General features: G+C 43.0%; 1 protein-coding gene across 1 annotated transcript in view; it reads right to left on the bottom strand.

Moving 5' to 3' along the window:
* HEPHL1 (hephaestin like 1) overlaps positions 1-15,593 on the bottom strand; it is a 79,537-nt gene that overhangs the window by 34,736 nt on the left and 29,208 nt on the right. The window contains exons 5-10 of the mRNA XM_047752576.1: positions 14,058-14,312; positions 11,146-11,314; positions 8,136-8,275; positions 7,887-8,018; positions 5,226-5,437; positions 1,315-1,465 (exon numbers count right to left, since the gene is read on the bottom strand). Coding sequence (XP_047608532.1) covers positions 1,315-1,465; positions 5,226-5,437; positions 7,887-8,018; positions 8,136-8,275; positions 11,146-11,314; positions 14,058-14,312 — 1,059 coding nt within the window. The remainder of the gene's footprint in view (positions 1-1,314; positions 1,466-5,225; positions 5,438-7,886; positions 8,019-8,135; positions 8,276-11,145; positions 11,315-14,057; positions 14,313-15,593) is intronic.

The raw sequence follows: 15,593 nt of genomic DNA, 5'->3' as shown, positions 1-15,593 counted from the left end.
ACTTGCATGCTGGCAGCCATTTGAGTTTGGACTCTTGTGCATTACTCTGCCACCTCGGGGAATGTGCCCAAGACTAACCTGGGTTACTTACACCAATTACAAGGTGGTGCGCTATTGTTAACAACTGACACGAGAGGCAGAGAAGGATAATTAACTAATTCCTCCTACATGAGGATCTTGATGGGAATGGTTAGGGTTTTGTAAATTAACACTTAGACAGTCATATATACAACTTGATAAGAGCTACTTGATAAGAGCTACTGTATAATGATTATTTCTAATTATCACTCAAATTATCGAACTTAAAGACATTATTGCAAACCCAAGGGAGACAATTTGTCAGTAACTTTCTACACTTATGACATACTGGGATTTCCGCTAGCTTCGTCTAAGGCTGATAAAGTGCTTTAGAAGTGTTAAGATTCAGATTTCTGGGGGATAGGGAGGTTTCACTACACCTTGTGAGGCTGAAGCCATGCAATAGTTTACTCATGACTGAGAACAACACCCAAGAAACAAAAACTAAGATGGTTATATGTAGAATATAAAATATGGCCTGAAATATAAAAATTGGTTGTATTTTTTAAAGCTATAATTCTTGTAGACCCATGGTTAAAAATTTGACTGTGCCCATTAAAAATGGTCATCTATGTTTTGCACTTCAGATTTGTGAAAAATAAAGTTTCCGTGGGAAGGTGAAAAAAAAAAAATATGGCACAGGAGTTCCCACTGTGGCAGAATTGGACTAGTGGCATCTTGGGAGTACTGGGACGCAGGTTCGATCCCTGACCCAGCATAGCGGGTTAAGGATCCAGCATTGCCACAGCTGTAGCTTAGGTCAAAGCTGTGGCTTGGATCTGATCCCTGGCCCAGGAATTCCATATGCCATGTGGCAACCAAAAAAGAAAAAAAAAAATACAGCACAAATGAACCTATTTGCAAAATAGAAACAGACTTACAGACAGAGAACAGACTTGTGGTTGCTAAGAGGGAGGGGGGAAGATGTGGGATGGATGGGGAGTTTGGGGTTGGTAGATGCAAACTATTACATTCAGAATGAAGAAGCAGTGGGGTCCTACTGTGTAGCCCAGGGAACTATATCCAATCTCTTGTGATAGGACATGATGGAAGATAATATGAGAAAAAAATGTATACATATAAGGCCAGGTCACTTTGCAGTATAGCAAAAATTGACTCAACACTGTAAGTCAACTATACCCTAATAAAAAATAAATTTAAAAGCTCATTCCAAATATTTTCACTTTAAATGTGATTATGACTTTCTTTTACAGGAGGGAAAGACATTTTTCATACCGTGCATTCGGTTGGACTTCACAAACTCTTTGTCCTCCTTGTCAACAGCAAAGGGACGCCAGGTAAACTTCTGAACATTTTCATCAAGATACCTGCTCAGATTCTCATCAAAGACGGTGAATAGTAGGTAAAATTCCTTGTCTATTCCTTTCTACCGAGAAGAAAGAAATGAATGCATTAAAGTGCAGCTTGAAGGACTTCTTAGCTCTACTTCATTTTCCAAGTTAACACAAAGTAGCACAAAGCAAATTGGTCAACATCCTCCATCGATTTACTGGGTCATCTTGTAAATGGGGATTCTGATCAATTCATTCTGCATCCCCCAAATTTATCTTTCTCATTACATCCTTCTCCCTCCCCATGTGACTTCCTCGGAGGAAATAAGTCCCTGCTCAGAAGCTTTCCCACACTGTGGTCCTCCTGTCATCAGGCTGCTCATCACCCCCGTGTATTCCCTACCATGGTCTCCCCATCCTGGCCTCAGCCCCGCTGACCTCATCTCCTTGTGTTCACCCCCAAGCTTACTCCAGCCCCCCTGGCCTTTGGCTCTTCTGCGAACACACCAACTTCACTCCTGCCTCAAGGCCGTCTCGTGTGCTGTCTGCACTAGAAGGTCCTTCCAGGTCTTGCCTGGCTCACTCCCTAATTCGGTTCCATCTTCTGCACAAACATCACCTCTTCAGAGTGCCCTTTCCTGCCCACGGGTCTGAGTGACTCATCTCCTATCCTGCCAGCAAACTCGACCAATTTATCTCACTTTACTCTTCCTCATAGCCCTTATCTCCACCTGAAATTATATTTTATTTACACGCTTATATTTTTTGGACTCTTGTTCCACTACTGTGTAGACTTTGCAAGGGTAGGCAAGTCTGAGGTCCCTCTCTGTATTCCTAGGTCCAAGAAAGATGCCTGGAAACTAGGTGCCCAATACATGTTCTTGAGTGAAGTAATGAGTTTGTGTAACCCAAACAACTTGCTAAATTATGTTAATTTGAGTTGATATTCAGGAGTCAATGGATTACGTCCCACTGTGTAGGTTCCTAATCCGTCTATTTGAGCATGCGTGACTGCATGACACCCTGAATTGCTGAAATCTACTTTTGTTTTCTAAAGCTGAACCAGAGAGGTAATTGCATGTTTGGTCCCTCAGCCATCTTCCTATCTAACCTGCTTCCTTCCAACCCACCCTTCATCCCATCCCCTGCTGCAGAGGGAGCCTCAGCAGTGCCATCTGATCACACCTCTCCCCTTCTTAAACTGGGCAATACGACCTAAACTCACAGTAATCGGTCCCTACCTACCTGTTCAGCCTCATCTCTTGGCTCTTCCCCTAGCACGTGGACTGAAGTGAGGCTAAGCTCCTTGCAGCAGTTTGAACTTGCATGTTCCACGGGGCTCCATCCCTTGGGCATGTACCTCCCCACCCCCAACTTTGATGGCCGGCCAACCTAATTCAACTTCAAGGCCAGCTTAGCTGTCCTACCTCTGTGATGTTTTCCTAACTCTTCATCAAAGATGAGGAGCCTCTTTGCTTTATGCTCCTACCATACTTTATTTACACTTACGGTTTTTATCACATGGTGTTCTAGAGGCGATAGTTTAAGATAATGAGCTATGGAAAGGAACAATGTAGTCTTAAAATTTTTCAAAATAAAATAAAATATAACAAATGGGGAAAATAAGGGGTTAAATATATTTTAAAAGATCCTGGGGTCTAATGCCGTTCTGCTTAGCTGCTATGAAAACTGGGGCAAATGATTTGTCTTCTCTAAGCCCTAATTCTCTCATTTTCAAACAAGGCTATGAGTAGTCCCTACCTCATGTCTTTTTTTAAAATTTTTTGGTAGGTTAAATTAGATGCCACAAGGAAAGCACTCAACAGAACACCTGGCAGATACTAAGTACCCAGTGTTAATTGTTATTAACTATGATTGCAGTTATCCATAGTACAGGAAAGGAGTTGAGTTGAAGAACCTCATCATCTGAGAGTCATCTGGAAAGTAACTGAGTCTATAAAGGTGGAAAATTAGCCCAAGAGAACGTTAGAAGGTAGATGATAGGACCTCATGTGATGGTTAATTGTAATGCGTCAACTTGACTGGACTATGGGGTGCCCAGATAGTTGGTCAAACCTTTAGGTGTTCCCCCAAGAGTGTCTTGGATGAGATTAATACTTGATTCAGTAGATGGAGTAAAGCAGATTTCCCTCCCTAATGTGGGTGGGCCTCATCTAATCAGGTGAGGACCTTAACAGAACAAAGTCTGACCTTCTCACAGGTAAAAGGGAATTCCTCCTACCTTTGAACTGGAACATCAGCTTTTTCTTGACTTTGGGCTTGAACTCAAACACAGGCCCCTCCTGGGGCTTGAGCCTTTTGGGTCTCCTGCTGTGACTTGCCCTATAGATCTTGAAACTTGTTATCCTCCATAGTCATGTGAGCCAGCTCCTTATAATAATTCTCTTTCTATCTATATATACATCTGAATGGTTCTGTTTCTCTGGAGAACTTGAATTAATGTCAAACATTGCAAAATATACCCTTTAAATAAATAGCTTGTTATTTCTGATCAGTAAGGTGATTCAAAATGGTTAAATGACTGGATTTTCCTCTTTTCATCAGTGTGTTTAATATCATGTAGACATAGCTTGAAAATGCTATGCTTTGCCACACGAACCAGTGCAACCATTGAAATCTCTTAAGTTGGGACCTGCAAGAACCTATCTAGTTGCCCTCTTGTTCCTTCAGCCATGGCGATTAGCTCCCAGTTTACGGTGGTGGGTTACAGTTGTTCTCAACCTTGACTGCACATCGGAATCACTTGGCAATTTGGATTTAATTGGTCTGGAACACCTGCATAAAAGGTCCTCAGGTGATTCTTCTTCTTCTTCTTCTTTTTTTTTTTTTTTTTTTTGTCTTTTTAGGTCTGTACCCATTGCATATGGAGGTTCCCAGGCTAGGGGTCGAACTGGAGATGCAGCTGCTGGCCTATGACACGGCCATGCCAGATCCAAGCCATACCTGCTACCTACACCACAGCTCACGGTAAAGCCAGATCCTTAACTCATTGAGTGAGGCCAGGGGTCAAACCCGCATCCTCGTGGATACGAGTTATGTTTGTTACCACTGAGCCACAATGGGAACTCCAGTCCACAGGTGATTCTAATGTGTGGCCATGTGTGAGAAACCTTGTCCAAGAAAAAAAAAGAACCCCAGAGTTCCCTTCTGGCACAAGATGTTAAGGATCTGGCGCTGTCACTGCGGTGGTGCGGTTTTGACCCCTGGCCCAGGAACCTCTGAAGGCCATGAATGCAACATGTAGATCTCTGAAGATTCTAGAATCAAAGCAACACACAGGGAAAGAGACCCACCAAGTCTAGCCACAACAGGCAGAAATTCTGGTTTTCTGGGTGGGCATCTGTAACACTCATATCTTAAATTTACATTAAAATTATCTTCAAATTCAGATCTTAAATTTATAAAAAACAATATATGTTCTCATTATATAGAAGTTGATTTCAAAAGGAATTAGGAAAAAGGGCGTTTTGTAACTGACTCTTTTATTTATTTGTCTTTTGTCTTTTTAGGGCCCCACATGCAGCATGTGGAGGCTCCCAGGCTAGGGGTCCAATTAGAGCTATAGCTGCCGGCCTACACCACAGCCACAACAACAAGGGATCCGAGTCGCATCTGCAACCTATACCACAGCTTATGGCAATGCTGGATCCTTAACCCACTGAGCGAGGCCAGGGATGGAACCTGCGTCTCATGGATGCTAGTCAGATTCGTTTCCACTGAGCCACAGTGGGAACTCCAGGGACTGACTCTTTGTTACTACCTACCCTCTAGCCATCTTACATGTCTCTTTCACCTGCAACCCTGAGAAGAACTGGGTTACCTTTGATGGCCTACCTGTGTCCCATCAGCATTGAGAGTGCCCTTTTTACAGACTAGCAAAGGCCCTACAAGGCCAGAGCTGGTGTCCTTGATGGGCTCAACCGCTGAGAAGTAAAGATAGGTCAGGCAGGGGGGATCATCAGCTGTTGGGCTCACGCTTTCAGGCACCGTCCACCTGTATGTGAAGGTCTCACCTGGCTTCACATGTGCCCCTGGCTTCAGAAATCCTGAGGAGATAAATGAAATAGTTACTCAATGCAACAGACAAGAACCCTAAACTTGGCACCCTGGGTCTTCCAGCGCTGGGTGTCTCTCTCTGATAAGGTATTTTGGGGAAGGACAATTCTTTACACTGTATCTCACCAGGGGTTGGGGGAGGCACTGCTATAGTCTGCTGTTTTAAGAGATAGACGCTTATATAAAAGGATTATCTTCTTCACAGATTAGAGTCCATATCCTCACAAATACTACCTCTTACTCAGGTTTAGAAAGTATTAAAAGAGGAGTTCCCATCGTGGTGCAGTGGAAACATATCCAACTAGGAACCACAAGGTTGCAGGTTCGATCCCTGGCCTCGTTCAGTGGGTTAAGGATCCAGCTCTGGTATGAGCTGTGGTGTAGGTCACAGACGCGGCTCGGATCTGATGTTGCTGTGGCTGTGGTGTAGGCCAGAAGCTGTAGCTCTGATTGGACCCCTAGCCTGGGAACTTCCATATGGCACAAATGTGACCCTAAAAAGCAAAAAAAAAAAAAAGTATTATTAAAAGAGAGATAATTGAGATAATTGCACATTTAACATTTAAATGTAAAACGATAATGTGTCACTGAGGCATAATGAGTGCCTTCTGCGTGGAATATATTATACTTGACCCTGCTGAGGATACCCCTAAAAGTTAAACCTAAGACCTATCTTTAAAGAGTTTGAAATCTAGAAGGTTAAACTAGGAAATAACTCAAATAACTACAAGATAGAGGAGGTAAGCAAAGGCCCATGGTAAGAGAGCTGATGCAGGGCAGATCCGGATTCCATCAGACTTTGTCTGATTCCAAAGTCTTGCACTTGCTCTTCCCATCATGTTGCCAAATGAACACGCGGAACCTCTTGAACTAGATGGAGGCAGAAGACTTTCTGCATCTTGTCCAGAGCTTCGCAAAAAGGTGCCCAACATGTTTTCTGAGTTAAATAACAGAAAATGTAGACATTTGGGCTTTCTGCACACATGCAGAAGTCTTTGTGAGCATTTTGACCAAGAAGAGAGTACAGGTGCAGGAGATGGTGCTGTGGCCTGGGCAGGGGCAGGTGGGTCTAGGGATGGGGAATTCTCTCTCACGCCTTCCTTCTCTGGCCCTCCTCATCACTGCAAAGCCTGCTGTAGACCAGACGAGCCTCATCCTTGGCCAGGAAGAGGTATCCCAGGCGTCATGATATCTGTTGCAGTGGTGGGAAGGCTTCCAGGAGCAAAGCATGGAAGGATCATTTTCTGTGGCCAGTGGGCAGAAGCTGCCTTTCTTATACATAGAGAGCCTAGGCTACGTCCTCTGTGATTGGGAGAGGGCATATAGGATGGTAAGCACATAACACTGGTTTTAAATAAATATTTGTCAGTAGATACAAAGTAAAGAGCATGTGTAAGATTTTTATTTCAACAAAACATTGGAAATCCGATTTCCTCCTCAGCTTTCACATACAGAATCCCTTGCAACAGCAACAGAAAAGCTCTCCATCATAGAGAAGGGGGGGTGACTGTGGAAGTAGCTGGCTTTGAGATTTATTACATTACTGAGGGGCAAGGAAAGGCATTAATATTTCCTAAGCACTTATTAAGGACCAGACCCTGTCCTGAATTCTTCCCATCCTGTCCCAAAGCCCTGTCTGTGAGGGGAGGGTCAGTATCTACATTTGGTACATGAGAAGAACAAGGTTCAGAAAGTTAAAAATGGGGCACAAATGATTATCTATAAAACAGAAACAGATCATGGACATAGAGTGCAGGCTTGTGGTTGCCAGGGTGATCTGGGGGAGGGAGTGGGAGGGACGGGGAGTTTGGGGTTGGTAGATGCAAACTATTACATTTAGAATGGATCAGCAATGGGGTCCTCCTGTTTATTTAGCACAGGGGACTCTGTTCAATCTCTTGGGTTAGAACATGATGGAAAATAGTATCAGAAAAAAAAGAATATATATGTGTGTGTGTAACTGAGTCACTTTGCTGTACAGCAGAAATTGAAGGAACACTGTAAATCAACTAAAACATTTCATAAAAACATTTTTTTTTGGAGTTCCCGTCGTGGCGCAGTGGTTCACGAATCCGACTAGGAACCATGAGGTGGCGGGTTCGGTCCCTGGTCTTGCTCAGTGGGTTAACGATCCGGCATTGCCGTGAGCTGTGGTGTAGGTTGCAGACGCGGCTCGGATCCCGCGTTGCTGTGGCTCTGGCGGAGGCCGGTGGCTATAGCTCGGATTCGACCCCTAGCCTGGGAACCTCCATATGCCGCGGGAGCGGCCCAAGAAATAGCAAAAAGACCCAAAAAAAAAAAATTTTTTTTTTTAAAAAGTTGAAATAGCTGGCCCAAGGGCTAGTAAGCAATGGGACCAGGATGTGAACCAGGTCTGTCCTGTTCTAAGTCTTTTGCTCACCCCTCCTGTTTCCTCCCAAAGCCCAGGCTAGCACTTACCATCTAGGTTTGGGGCGGCATCAGAGGCTTTGTCATAGATCACACCGTGTGGCAAAATACTGTAGACTTTGTCCGCTTTGTTGGCAAAGGTCACCAACAGGGTATCACCCACCTCTGCCTTGATGACAGGGCCTGAAAAAGGTTGGGAGAAGGAGGGAGAAGAGGAGCAGGAGAGTCGCTTCAGTTAGGTGTACGGGACCCATCAACACATCTCCCCCATCCAGTACATGACAGGTGGTTGCACTGTACCAAGAATTCCAAGGTGGGCTTCTGCCTCGGAGAGTCTCTTTCTTTGAGTGAAAGTTGCATCAACATACTCTGTATAGCGAGCCTTCCAATATCTTCCTCCTATTCTGTTGTCCCCTTGGGTGAAGTAGAGCTCAGAGCCACTGTGGGAAGAATAGGAAATTGACCGGGAGCACCTATCTGCACATCCACCACGTGCCTGCCGTACGGAGCTTCGTCTCTTATCGTTAGCCCACGCATCCACCCATCTCCCCTGAAAAGAGCACCGGCTTCAACAAAGTTCTCAGGAATTGTCAACCGGCCTTAAAAGACTTCAGAAGCTGTTTGATGCTTAAGCTCATTTCTCTCTTAGCCATTGTACTTTCTTCCCCAGAGGTCCAGCAACCCGAGAGCACACAGGGAAACTCTTACTTACCAATAGTGGGGTCCCAGAACGGCGTCCTACAAAGTAACAAAGACCTAACTGGTTTCTTTGCAGAATAAACATCCCTCTCTCTCTTGCTGATGTCAGTATGAACAGTCTGCATAGAGCAAGCTCTCTGATATCTGGTACGATTAAGGAATGGAGTGGCTAGTTAATCAAAGAGCTTAGTCCATGGAGAGTTGCCACATAAACTACACACATCAAATGCCAAACTGCAAAGTTGCGAAATACAAAAACATAACTTCCGATGAGTACTATCTCTAGCCTATTTTATTTCTGTCAGTGAGAATCATCAGTCTTGCAGACACATGGGCTTTTGTCTTCATTTTCTGCCTCGTCCCTTTGTCTTGCTCATCCTGACTTTGTAACTCTTTAATTTGCCTGCTTCTTTTTTTCCATCTTTTCCTTTCCTTTCTTCCCAGTACAGGCCTGTCCTCCTTACCTTGTGTTTAAACCATAAGATGAACCTCTTAACGTGTGGTCTGCATCCTCTATCTCACACTGGCTCACTTGGGGCTTTTTTTGTTTTTTGTTTTCTTAGCATACACACTCCTACAACATAATCTTCAAAATAAGAATTTTCTTTTTTTTTTTCTTTTTCAGCCAGACCCGCAGCATATGGACGTTCCTGGGCCAGGGATCAAATCCAAATGGGAGCTGCAACCTATGCTACAGCTGCAGCAACACAGAATCCTTAACCCACCGTGCCCAGCTGAGGATCCAACCAGTGCCTTCACAGAGACAAGCCAGATCATTGATCCACTGTGCCAAAGCAGGAACTCCCCAAATTAGTATTTTTCCTTGTCATGTACCTGCTCCAAAATCTTTGTTTCCAATTGGCAATCAAATAAAGTTCAAATGGATTAGAGGATCTCTGAAATTGATATTCAGTTTATCCCAATTCTCTCTCCTCTGCTCTGTGCAAATGCCCACTTCCCACGCAAATCCCCACACCATTCGCTCTCTGCTTTATAGCAGAGGCTTTGCATTTACCTCTGCATCTAAAATTATCTTTTTTTTTCTTTTTACAGCTGCACCTGCAGCATATGGAAATTCCCAGGCTAGGGTTCGAATCAGAGCTGCAGCTGCTGGCCTACATCACAGCCATGGCAAAACTGCATCTGAGCTGCATCTGGAAACTACACCTCAGCTTGCAGCAATGCCGGATCCTTCACCCACTGAGAGACTCCAGGGATGGAACCCTCATCCTCACGGACACTACGTTGGGTTCTTAACCCACTGAGCCACAATGGGAACTCCATAAAATTTCCCTCTCTTTTCTACTCACTTATATAAATTCTATCATTCTTCGAGAACTTCCTTCAGTTCCGCTTCCTCTGTGAAGTGTTTCTGGCTAACTTAGCTCCCTCTGAATGCCCAGAGAACTTACTGCCTGGACAAATCATCTTCATTTTATTTGTAACTTGCCAAGTTATTTCTCTTCTCCTGTGCATTCAGCTTCTTTCCCTGAGACTGGGAACATTGTCTTCGATCTCCCTGCATCCCTCATGTCACTTACGACATTGTGCTTTTACATATTACATTCAATATTGATTAAATATAGCTTAACATTTCATATTTTATAAGGTGATTCCAAATTCTGGAAGGCCCTTAAGGCATATTTTTCAACGTTAATTTTCATTATTCCAGGTATGGAAAAACACTGGTCACTAGACAGTGTTGATATCAACGAATTTTCCATATATAGTTCACATGATTTCTTTCGCCAAGGTTCAAGGGCCTCAGTTTGGTGGAAGGATGAATGAATGAATGAAATTTGCAGTGAAAGAAACAAAGAGTATCTAATTGAGCAAAGAGAAAATTTGGGGAACATTCCCCCCAATATTGAAAGGATTATGGGATAATAGCCATGCTCATTGGTATCACACTGTACATTCTGGAATGCTATTACAGATGTCACTGAATATGATTCTACGGTACGAAGATGCAGGAGTCTGCATCCACTAAATGAATCGTTAGATCCAATTTGAAGAATACTACCTGCTATGGGAGCCCAGAGAAAAGTATTCAGGTGTCGGGGGAGGCTTTGCCTAAGAGGCGACATTAGAGTTAGATTTTGAAGGAAAAAATAGCATTTGTACTGAACAGGGAGGAAAAGGAATTCTGGGTAGAGGGGGGCTCAACTTATATTGGCTGTTCTTGAACCAAAAGGGTAACTTTCCTCGGCCAGTTCATCTCCACTGAAAGAGAGTCTTGTCTTGTTCCCTTTTCAAAACCATCTGCTTCCTCGGTGCAAAGACCATATCCTGTTCTCTGTCAGCTGAGCAGTTTTCTCATGGCACTGGGCACTGCAGCTTGCATACAGTAGATGCCCATGAAATGTTTGACAAAGAAATGAATGAATTGAATGCTTTGATTTTGCCAGCAAATCACAAAGCAGTAAATACTGTGCCAGTTCTCATTAATATGTACATTCTGGTGCCCAGAGCTCCTTGAGTGATGCCATCATGCCATCCATGCAGTGTATGCTCATAAGAGCAGTGCCTGGAATACAAACGAGATCACAACGAAAAGCCTAACAGATGCCTCTTTACGGGGGGCTTAGAAACACCAACAAAGAGAGCTTACCTGCCGGAGGCATTTAGGGGAAGACCGCTGAATTTATTATAGCCTTGAGGACCATAATCCCAAAGAATTTTTTCAGCTGCTATGAAGTAGTGCCTCTGCTGACCCTTCATCTTGGGGTGAGAAGTACCACTTTTGCAGTTACCAACATTGTATTGCCCCAGCATGCCAGCTGCAGAACAGAGGAAAACCATGAGCTAAGTTATAAATGCTCACAAAAGAAATCACACAGGGAGTTCCTGTCATGGTGCAGCAGAAATGAGTCTGACTAGCATCCATGAGGACACAGGTTCAATCCCTGGCCTCGCTCAGTGGGTTAAGGATCTGGTGTTGCCATGAGCTGTGGTGTAGGTTGCAGATGCGGCTCAGATCTGGCCTTGCTGCGGCTGGGGTGTAGGCCAGCAGCTGTAGCTGTGATTGGACCCATAGACTGGGGAACTCCATATGCCATGGGTGCGGCCCTAAAAAGAAAAAAAAAAAAAATCGTACAGGAAAAGACTGATAGATTTGACTCCATAAACATTTAAAACTTTTCTACAGAAAATAGGACTATAAACAAAGTTTAAAGTAAAAACTAGTCTGGGAACCTCCATGTGCCCCAAGTGCGGCCCTAAAAAGACAAAAAAAAAAAAAAAAGTTGAACCTTAATAGTAATCAAGCAATACTGTTGTTCACTGAGCAGATTGGTAAATATTAGAAAGACAAATAATTCTCACTGTCGGCAGATGAATAGGAAAAGGGAATGCTCACACACCATGAGTGAAGAGTAACAATTTCTTTCCTTTTTTCTTTTTTTTTTTTGTCTTTTTGCCTTTTCTAGGGCCACACCCACGGCATATGGAGGTTCCCAGGCTAGGGGTCCAATCGGAGCTACAGCTGCTGGCCTACACCACAGCCACAGCAACACAGGATCTGAGCCTCATCTGCGACCTACACCACAGCTCATGGCAATGCCAGATCCTTAACCCACTGAGCGAGGCCAGGGATCAAACCCACAACCTCATGGTTCCTGGTCGGATTCATTAACCACTGAGCCACAACGGTAACTCCCAAGAGTAACAATTTCTAAAGGGGCTTTTGGCAATATATGTCTACAGCTTTAAAAAAAAATAAATAAACTTTTCAATGCAGGAATTCCAAATCTAGGAATTTTCCTAAGGAAATGTCAGATAAGAGTATACGTATTTCTATACATTGATGTTTATCAATACAGTTCGCAATAGCCAAAAATAGGGAAAATTTGTCTTTTTTTTTTTTTCTTTTTTGGCCACCCAATGGCATACGGAGTTCCCAGGCCAGGGGTCAGGTCCAAGCCACAGTTGCAGGAACAGAGCCAGTGGGCTGGGGATCGAATCTGCATCCTGGCACTGCAGATATACTGCAGGTCCCATTATGCCACAGCGGGAACTCCGAAAATGTTCGTCTTAATAGAACACTGGTAAAGTAAATGATAATCTTACAAAGGATGCTAGAAGGATTAACAACGATGTAGTAGGTTTATATTCATTGACATGTAAATGTCTTTCTGCCATGTTAATAAATGGAAAAGTGAGCCACAGGCAGTGTTAATAGATTGATTTCACTTTATATATAACATAGGCATTTATAGATAAATGTCTAGAAAATAGGGAGGTGTTCATTAACCCAGCTGACAAATGTGGAGACTAGCTGCTTAGGGTTGATGGGAAAAGAATGTGTCATGAAAGCAGCCCTGAAGAGTTACATCCTTGTCCCTGTAATGACTTGTATAGTTAGTCACTGTCCAAATTGAATCACACATTGTTTCTCCCATGTCTATCTCACTGACACATTTTCTATTCTTGTTGTCACCAATTTAGGCCAGACCTTCAATATGTCATGACTCTAATGTTGCTAATGCTTCTTAACTGGCATCCAGTGGCCAGAATCTCTCTGTTGAGTCCATCCTGCACACAGGCATTGTGTTTATGTTCCAAAATCACTGCATTGATTATGTCACTACTGTGCCTAAGGATCTAGAAGGACTCGCTATTGCCTTCTAGACACAATCCCTAGCCTTGTCATTCAAAGTTGCTCCCCTGGGGCCCAGTCTGCCTCCCTAAGTCTTCCCCCTCATCACTCCCCTGACATGAGCCTAAGGTCCAGCTAAGTAAAACTTATTCTGTGTGGTCCCAAGGAAACTGGACCAAGTCATTCAACAGGTATTTAAGTCAACAAATATTTATCATTCACTTTTCATAGGATTTTGCATCCATCATTGGATTATGTCTCAATGTAAGAAAGAATGTTCTCACAGAGGAGCCGAGATGCAATAAGCTGCTACAATTACTTAAAAGAGATGTCCAAGAGGAAATAAGAAGTAGGGATTCATCCAGATTAGCAATACATTCCTTTCCAGCGCTGAAAAAATGTATTATTCTGTTTACAGTTGCTCATATAGAACATACATTTTTCCCAGTTCATATTGCTTCCTCTACCTGGAAAGACTTTCTTCTCTTCTATTAAATTCCTACCCATATTTCTAGGCTCAGATCAGGGAACCATCTCCTCAGGAAGCCTCTCTGATGCTCCAATGAAGTGACAAAGTACTCGAGAGCATTTACCACTTTGCCTCAAATTTTATTCATTTTATAAATGTCCAACTATATCTAACTACTAGATTCCAAGTTCCCGGGAGGTCTTATCATTTCTTTCAATCACCTCTTAACTGGTTCACAGGGAGGTGATTAATAAACACCTGTTGGTAAGATGCCAAATAAGCATTGTACATTTTCTTCTATGTTTAATGTTTAATTAAATACAACCCATATAAGAATCATCCAACAGCAGGCATACATACAAGAATGCACCCAACAGCGACACTGAATGAGCACCACTGACTGTATGGTTTAATTGTACATTGTAAGCATCCCCACTCTCATCTTTGTCCTTTTTACCTTGGAGGTGATCACTGACTTGGCAGGTTATCATCCACTTCCCAGGATTCTCAACTATCATTTCTGCTGTCAGGAAGGTGGCTGGGAACAGGTTGACGACATCGGTCCGATGCCCTCTGCTGATGAAGGTGTTACCATAAAAATAGATGGAATGGATATCTATCTCATTCCCCATCCCAAATAGGTGCCAGGACACCGATTCGCCCACACACATGTCAGGCTCGGGGAAGTTTCCAAAGAGGTATCCATTGAGGGCTGCAAAACAGAAACATCAGTGGAAGAATCTCCCCTGCAGAGGTGAGGTGAGCCGGAGACATCTGTAATACACCCTCTAGCCCAGCTGAAACGTTAGCACAGATCACTGGTTGTAACGCTTTTATACAGAAAAACACGACATCTTGGGTAAAATACAGTCCTAGAAAGGAATGAAAAACATTTGTCTTTTTAAGAAAAATGCACTCAGTGGAAGTCATCAGCAACATGAAAACAGCTTTGGAGTTGCTTATGTGAACACAGTGAGATCAGGAGTGAACAAAAGCACGGCTCATACTTCCAGGATGGCTTGGCTACCTCCTACCTCCATCTCTAGTTGTATATTTACCTTCCCGACCAGATCTGTTCCTTGTAACTAGAAATCCTGTCTTATCTCACAACAGAAAAGCTGACACATAGTAGCTACTTAAGCAGCTGAAGTAGCAAGGAGGAAAGGAGAAGAAGTGATTAGAAGGGACCTATGAGACAGGTCACTTTTTTTGCCATGTCTCCCACAAGCATCCCCTGCCTCATGTAACCACTAATCTGTCCTCTGTATCTATGAGCTTGGCTTTGGGTTGTTTTGTTTTTTTTGTTTGTTTGTTTAGACTCCATGTGTAAAAGAAATCCTACAGTATTTTCCTTCTCTGTCCGACTTATTTCACTGAGCATGACGCCCTGAAGGTCCATCATGCTGCTGCAAATGGCAAGAGTTCATCCTTTTTACGGCTGAATTATGTTCTATTATTATATATTATAATTTATTTATCATTCATCCACCAGTAGACATTTAGATTGTTTCCACATATTGGCTATTGTAAATAATGCTGCAGCAGACTTGGAGGTACAGATATCTTTTTGAATTAGTGTTTTCATTTTCTTCAGATAAATACCCAGGAGTAAATGGCTGGATCATATGGTAGTTCTCTTTTTAGTTTTTTAAGGACATTCCATACCTATTTTCATAGTGGTTGCACTAATTTACATTCCCATCAGAAAATGTTTCCTTTTCTTCACATCCTCTCTAACTCTTACTATTTCTTGTCTTTTCCATAATAGCCATTCTACATATATCCAGACAAAACTTTCTTTAAAAAAGACACATGCACTCGCATGTTCATTGCAGCTCTATTCACAATAGCCAAGACATGGAAACAACCCAAATGTCCACTGGCAGACGATTGGATTAGGAAGATGTGGTATATATGCACAATGGAATACTACTCAGCCCTAAAAAAGAACAACATAATGCCATTTGCAGCAACATGGATGGAACTAGAGACT

Source organism: Phacochoerus africanus, chromosome 11 (genome assembly GCF_016906955.1).
Source record: "Phacochoerus africanus isolate WHEZ1 chromosome 11, ROS_Pafr_v1, whole genome shotgun sequence".
NCBI lineage: Eukaryota > Metazoa > Chordata > Mammalia > Artiodactyla > Suidae > Phacochoerus > Phacochoerus africanus.
The sequence above is the reverse complement of the archived record's forward strand: the minus strand, read 5'-3'. Positions and strand labels throughout refer to the sequence as shown.